Raw genomic sequence first — 7,398 nt, forward strand, 5'->3', positions numbered from 1 at the left:
GTGACACAACGTGAAACCAGACCTCATTTGCCGCAATGGAAAGCTTATTTACACTGTCTGAAACGTTCCCTATCGCCTACATTGTGCACTACGAGCCATTCACTGTACAGGAAATACTACACTGTGAACAAGTGACCGATCTCAGCCGCAGCTTCAGCGTCTATTTATAGTGTAGGGGGCGGGGCTTCGGCTTCTAGAGAGCGTTTGATTGGTCAGAAGATTTGATGAGAAGATGAAGTACGATGTGACGTCAAAAAAATCATTGAGCCATTTTGGCGGAAGTGACGAACTGCAAGCTTTGAATGCTTATATCTTCTAAATGCGAATTTTGTCACTGTTTTGGAGCACACTGCCTTATAGATAAACTTGAGACTAACATATTGATACTAACACCCAAAAAACTTTAATTTTGATTTCATGGGGACTTTTAAGGTCAAAATCAGCACTGAAACACCAAATGTATGTCTTCAGATGTCATACTGACGCATCCTGACATGTTAATCAGGGGTGACAGAACAGGGGGCCATAAATCTAAAGGCTGGAATACACGATTTTTGCCCCGTTTTCCCGCCAATTTACTGTCTGGAGAAGTTGACGCTAGTTGCCTAAAGTCAGAGCCAGTTTGCAGATTTCAAAGAAAATCACATCCAGTCATCAGAGATCAAAAACGTTTGATATTTTGAGCCAATTTTAGAACACATTGTTTTTATTTGTCACACGACTCCTAAGAACAAGGCACATGTTTCTGAGTTTGTTGTGATCAGAACAACTTTACACGCTGGTTTAGTGTACGATGGCCAGTTTTTCTCATTGACTATTTACAAAGTTATAGGTAAGTGTATGATGCCTAGTGTTTGTCAAATCTGTTTAGATTTTAAAGGTCGTGTAATGTATTCCAGCCTTAAGAAAGAAACTCATACAGGTTTGGAGCAACTTGAGGGTTAACTATGTTTGGGTGAACTAGCACTTTAAGGTAAGTAAATGGCTTGTAATGCCTCATATGACTCTGAAACTCTTTCCTCAGGGAAGCATGTGAAAGGCTTCACTTCACTGTGAATTCTCATGTCTCTCCAGTGTGAGTTGTTACATGATTCTTATATTCGTTCCTGTCCGTGAAACTCACTCCACACACATGACACATAAAACTGTTCGGTCTTACGTGAATCCTCATGTGGGCTTTGAGGTTTCCATTTTGAGTGAAACTCTTTCCACACTGTTGGCAGGTAAAATGTTTCTCTCCTGTGTGAATTCTCATGTGGACTCTAAGGTTTGCTGGTTGATGGAAACTCTTTGCACACTGAGGGCATATGAACGGCTTTTCTCCAGTGTGGATTCTCATGTGGACTTCAAGGTTTGCTTTTCTTGTAAAACTCTTTCCACATTGTTGGCAGGTGAAAGGACTCTCTCCAGAGTGACTCCTCATGTGGAATTTGAGGTATCCTTGTTGATAGAAACTCTTTCCACACTCATCACATATGTAAGGCTTCTCTCCTGTGTGAATTTTCATGTGTGCATTAAGACCTTGTTTATATGTAAAACTCTTTCCACATTGAGGGCATGTGTAAGGCTGCTCTCCAGTATGAATTCTCATGTGGCCTTTAAGACAACCTTTTCGAATGAAGCTATTTCCACACTCTTGGCAGGTGAACGGCTTCTCTCCAGTGTGAATTCTAATGTGCCTTTCAAGGATTCCTTTTTGAGTGAAACTTACTCCGCATTGAGGGCATGTGTAAGGTTTCTCTCCAGTGTGAGTTCTCATGTGGTCTTTAAGGGTTCCCTTTTTAATATAACATTTCCCACATTGTTGGCAGCTGTAAGGCTTTTCTCCAGTGTGAATTCTAGTATGAACATCAAGGTTTCTTTTTACAGTGAAAATCTTTCCACACTGTTGGCAGGCGAAATGACGTATAGCTCCCGTCTTTTGAGCTCTTTTTCGTGATGAAGTCTTTTTAGTCTGGGAGCAACTTGACTTCACTGGAGAAACCACCAATTTATGTTTCTCATACTGATCTTTGTCTTCCATTTCATTCCGTTCTTGACTCTCCTCTTTACATGACATCAAGTCTAAAGCAAAGAGAAACCAATACAAGTTAACCCCATTTTAATGGCACAAAGCAACAGACATCAAAACATTTAGACATATGAACCATCAAAACCAACAACGTGTTCTAGACACCACCAACAAGCTACTGAAAGAGGTGTTGTTGGTAATCCTCTTCTCAATACTGTTAACTCTTTGCTTTCTTTAGGAAATGTCCCAAATCCTTTTCAAGCTGGCAGTTATGAACACCTTATGAAACGGCTTGATTAGGGAAAACTGGTTAATTATAGACATCTCAAATTTGCCATTTACATCAAAAATAACATACAAAAAAACATATTGTCCTCTCAGCCATGTTGAGTAATTGTGAACATCTTCAATCAGTATTTAAGTCCCACTGTAGTACAGAAACTGTGCTTATTAAGGCTACAAATGATTTTTTTTAACATGTAATCATGATTGCATACATTTCTTAAGGTGCTATTAGATCGGTGCTGTGACAACACAGACCACAACATTCTCTTAGATAACTTGAGAATTATTTTGGTATTTGTGGACAAGAATTAATTAATGTCTCATATACCTGACCACTTCTACATGAAGAGACATCTCATCTAACACAAGTATGGAGTGCCACAGGGCTCACTATTAGGTCCTCTGCTTTCAGCGAGTCCAATTCACTAAGCAAGAGTACGCACAAATGTGTGTGTGTGTGTGTGTGTGAAATCAGCATATGAACGTTTTCAAAATAATAATAATAATTTCACCCAAAAAATTTTATACTACAATTTCTTTTAAATTTGTGAAAAAATGTAGGAACAGCTGAATTCACATGTACGCAAAAAAAAAAAGTACTCTGGGTGGCCTTATAGTCATGTTAAAATGAAAATTATATTTCTCTCAGGCTAAAGCACATCTTTAGAGAGTAGATTATACATTCAGATAGTCTGAGCATGTTTTATGCAAATGATTAACCTCAGTACCATCAGTATGACGGGACGGGACACATGGTTTGTTTATTTTTTAGGAGAGGGGGTCATATATTTCTAGATAGCTACATAATTACCTGAAGCTCCTTGATGGCTAATGTCAATATTGTTTGTGATTTATAATTAAAACTCCAGTTCACTTCCGTACACTGTAGAAAAACATGGATAATCATATGTCTACTTTAAATTTACTTTGAGAAAAGTATTCTATTTATGGATTGGCCATTATTTATAAGTGCTAAACACATTTATACCATGCTCTGTCGGAGTACTCGACTCTGATTGGCTGGCAGGTATGCATTAAAACTGTATAATGCGCAGGTAGTTCTAAGTCAGTTTAATCACCGTTCCATATTAATGCGCTGCTTTAATTGATGCACACACACCCACACACATCACTCACAAACACACACACGGGGAGAGAGAGGTTGGAGATTGCAAATCGTGCTGCGCACATACAGAAACGTGTTTGTCAATGCTGCCCCTCGACTTTTATCTATAAAATAGCCTAGATACTAGATCACTACATTGAATTCTTCAGCAACGAGGTGCTCAAATCGCTGTTTGTGAAGTAACTAAACACAGCTTCATTGTTTGTAGAGAGAGACGCGCAGACGGAGGTAACTCACACACACAGACACAACTAGGGATGTAACAATTAACTGCGAGCCGGTTGAAAATCAATTAAAATATGTGACGATTCAAATCGGTTGTTTGATGTAGAAATCCTAATAACAATATAAGAGCATTTGAAGAAAAAATTATGCATGGACCCTTTAAATGAAGCAATAAATGAAGCTGAAAATAAGGAGAAAGCTGCAGGAAGGCATGGTACAAAAACACCTGTTAATAGCAAATTAATGTACAGGACAAAACAATTCAGCTTTGAGAATGAAAACCAACCTGTTTGTGTCTCAGTATCTTCATGTTTGACTCTGAAAGCTTCTTCAATCTTCACGTCTTCACTCTCCTCTTTAATAAACTCCATCTTTATAATAATGTGTCACGTGGATCTCAGTCGCTTCAGCAGGAGTTTTCTGTGTGTTTGGACACTTTGTCCTGTTTAAAGATGAGAATAATTAACCATCTCAATCAGCTGCACTGGAGTCAGTCAGATTGAGAGCTAATGGCCTTAATTCAACTGATTAACCACATAAATAAATAAAACACTCAAAATATGCCAATTAATAATGATAATAATTAGCAAATTAGGAAATTAAACTCTTAATATTTAGTTTAAATTAATATTAGGTATTTAATAGTTAGTATATTAGTACATACACGTTCATGAAAACATTTGTTTGGCTTGTTAAAGTTGTCATTTATTAATACACGTTTGTGTTTGTTTGTTTTCGTTATATTTAACACTGTTCTGAGCAGCAGCAGCGTGTGGAGATTCGAACGATTCGAATCACTGAATCACTTTTTGAAGCAATTGATTCAATTGACTCGGAGTTTCTAAAAGCTCTGTTTCTCCATCAATACTTGCCAGTGAGCGAATTCACGACACAGAGAGCGACAGGAGACGCACCTTTTCTGCTACTAATGTGCTGATGCGCTTTATTCACACAAAATAATGATCTTTAATGTTAGATAAACTATTGCAATGTTTCACGGAGTAATGATGGATTAACGTTACATCGCCTGTAAAAACTATTAGTAGACTGAATGCGTTGTATCGATTTAAACACTTTAAATGATTAAAAACACAAACCTTTCTTCAGCCGAAACACAACAGATGCAGGAAAGCGGCGCAGCCTTGTGACGTCATGGCACTAGTTCAAAATAAAAGTCCCTTTCACACGCAGCTGCGTCTACAATCCGAAAAAGAAAAAATATTTACATAAAAAACACATACAAATAATAAAACGTGTGAGAGTTTTATTCTTGGTGAAATACATATTTAAATACATTATGTCTGAAATAGTGTTTCGCACATCTAACATGTGAGATTCTGTCTAAACTGCAAAACAGGCATGTTTGGTATGGAATGCTAATTAGCTACTAACTAAATAAATAAAGTAACAAACAAACGTAAAAAAAAAAAAAAAAGAATATTTATGCGCCTTTAAAGTTGTCCAAATGAAGTTCTTAGCAATGCATATTACTAATCAAAAATTACGTTTTGATATTTTTACAGTACAAAATATCTTCATGGAACATGATCTTTACTTAATATCCTAATGATTTTTGGCATAAAAGAAAAAAATGATAATTTTGACCCATACAATGGTTGTTGATATACCCGTGCTACTTATGACTGCTTTTGTGCTCCAGGATCACATATATTAATGAATTCATTAATTTATTTATACATTTACTTAGTTCTACTTTTATTCATTTCATAATTTATGTTATCATTTATTTCCCCAATTATTTATTTCCACATTTCTTTAATGTCATATTCATATATTATCCATGTATTTATGTCAGCATTTATTTATTTCCACATTTATTTATGTCCATATGGTAAAGAGAGGGGCATGTTTACCTTCAGACATAGCAGTAAAATGCAGAAGGAAGCAGGTTTTTGGACAAGGAGTGCCAGTTTCACGAAATAAACATGAGACGAACACTGTACAGAGCTTTGAAGGACAAAAAGGCTCCAGTATTTGCACAAATACGAGCAAAACCTGAAAGAGCCACACTTCAGATGGAGGCTCACTGTCTCTGCAGGACCCCACACAACCCAGAGGTGATGGTGTAATGCAGCAACGGCAATAACTGGTACCACCCGAATTGTGTGTCTGTCCCACACAAAGCATTGGACACCACCGCAGAAGAGTGGAACTGTGAAATCTGCAATAATTAAACTGTGCATTGTAGTGGTTGGGATTAATCTTATAGCACGTACTCTGGATATGATCGATGTTGCAGAATGAACATGTAGAATGAGTAGGTTTGCTGTGTTAGTCATCGAGTACATTGACAGACGAAGTTACTTTTCCAAGTTGTTATTTGGAGTTCAACCTAAAGTATATAAGTCTAGAGGTTAGTCTATATGTCTGTATAGTGGGGTACAGGGCTTGACATAAACTGTGGCTAGTGGTTTTCCAAATTTATTAGCCACTCAGCAATTTTGTTGTTGGGAAATTACGTTTTATATGACTTCATACTGCATACAAAAATTTATTTTAATTGATTTCCAAGTCATTTTTGGCCTATTTAAAGGGCATTTTCCCCTAACCGTATTAAATGCATGCATCATCTTTCATATCAAATTCTTACATCCTTGCTCTCAATTGTTGAAGCCCTAAGACTTGCAAGAGCGGCTTCTAAGTCTTCATTACTTATCTTGTTGGATCTGTCCGCTGCTTTTGATACGGTCAACCACCAGATACTCCTGTCAACCCTATTGGGAAAGGGCATCTCAGGAACCGTACTCCAGTGGTTTGAGTCTTACCTCTCAGATAGGTCCTTCAAGGTATCTTGGAGAGGTGTGGTATCCAAGTTGCAACATCTAACTACTGGGGTGCCTCAGGGCTCAGTTCTTGGACCACTTCTCTTCTCTGTTTACATGGCATCACTAGGTTCTGTCATTGAGAAACATGGCTTTTCAAATCACTGCTATGCTGGTGACACTCAACTCTACCTCTCATTCCATCCTGATGATCCGACGATAGCTGCTCGCATCTCAGCTTGTCTAACAGACATTTCTTGCTGGATGAAGGACCATCACCTTCAGACAAACCCATCACTTCATCACAATTTCACCTTCCAGTTAGACTCATCAAGCATAACTCCTTCAAAAACAGCCAGAAACCTTGGAGTTGTGATTGATGATAAGCTGAATTTCTCAGACCACATTGCTAAAACTGTCCGGTCCTGCAGATTTGCTTTATTCAACATCAAGAAGATCAGGCCCTTTCATTCAGAACATGCTTCACAACTCCTTGTTCAAGCTCTTGTTCTATCCAGGCTGGACTATTGCAATGCTCTCTTGGCAGGTCTTCCAGCCACTTCTATCAAACCTCTACAATTAATCCAAAATGCCGCTGCAAGATTAATCCAGGCAGGTCGCAAATACAATGTCAGACACTGTAATATGCTCTGGTCCCCTCCCTGCTTACCGGGGTGATCGGGGTGATGGCAGACTGTCGTCACTCAATGGCTGGATGTCTAAGTGGTGCCCGCAGAATAACATAGGTTTCATAGACAATTGGACGAGTTTTTGGGGCAGACCTGACCTGTTGAAAAGAGATGGTCTTCATCGCTCCTGGGGTGGTGCCGCTCTTCTGTCTAGAAATATGGCACATAGTCTTAGAGTTTGCACTTGACTAACTGGGGCCCAGGTCAGGAAGCAGACAGACTGGCTAAACCGACCGTCTGCTAGCCGCCTCACGTCACAGAAATCAGTTAATTCTCAGC

The 7,398-nt window shown here is 38.4% G+C and overlaps 2 protein-coding genes across 2 annotated transcripts in view; both read right to left on the reverse strand.

Moving 5' to 3' along the window:
• LOC107755926 (uncharacterized) overlaps positions 1–4,780 on the reverse strand; it is a 23,990-nt gene extending 19,210 nt beyond the window's left edge. The window contains exon 1 of the mRNA XM_016572891.1: positions 4,745–4,780. The gene's annotated coding sequence lies outside the window, so the exon portion shown is untranslated. The remainder of the gene's footprint in view (positions 1–4,744) is intronic.
• Positions 646–3,964, reverse strand: LOC107755927 (gastrula zinc finger protein XlCGF8.2DB-like). The gene is made up of 2 exons (XM_016572895.1): positions 3,934–3,964; positions 646–2,064 (listed from the first exon to the last, which is right to left on the reverse strand). Exon 2 carries the CDS (start codon positions 2,057–2,059, stop codon positions 1,061–1,063), a length of 999 nt encoding a protein of 332 aa, XP_016428381.1. The 5' UTR covers positions 2,060–2,064; positions 3,934–3,964; the 3' UTR covers positions 646–1,060.
• Positions 4,781–7,398: the final 2,618 nt, after the last annotated feature.

Source organism: Sinocyclocheilus rhinocerous, unplaced genomic scaffold, assembly GCF_001515625.1.
Source record: "Sinocyclocheilus rhinocerous isolate Xijiao unplaced genomic scaffold, SAMN03320098_v1.1 scaffold863, whole genome shotgun sequence".
Lineage (NCBI taxonomy): Eukaryota > Metazoa > Chordata > Actinopteri > Cypriniformes > Cyprinidae > Sinocyclocheilus > Sinocyclocheilus rhinocerous.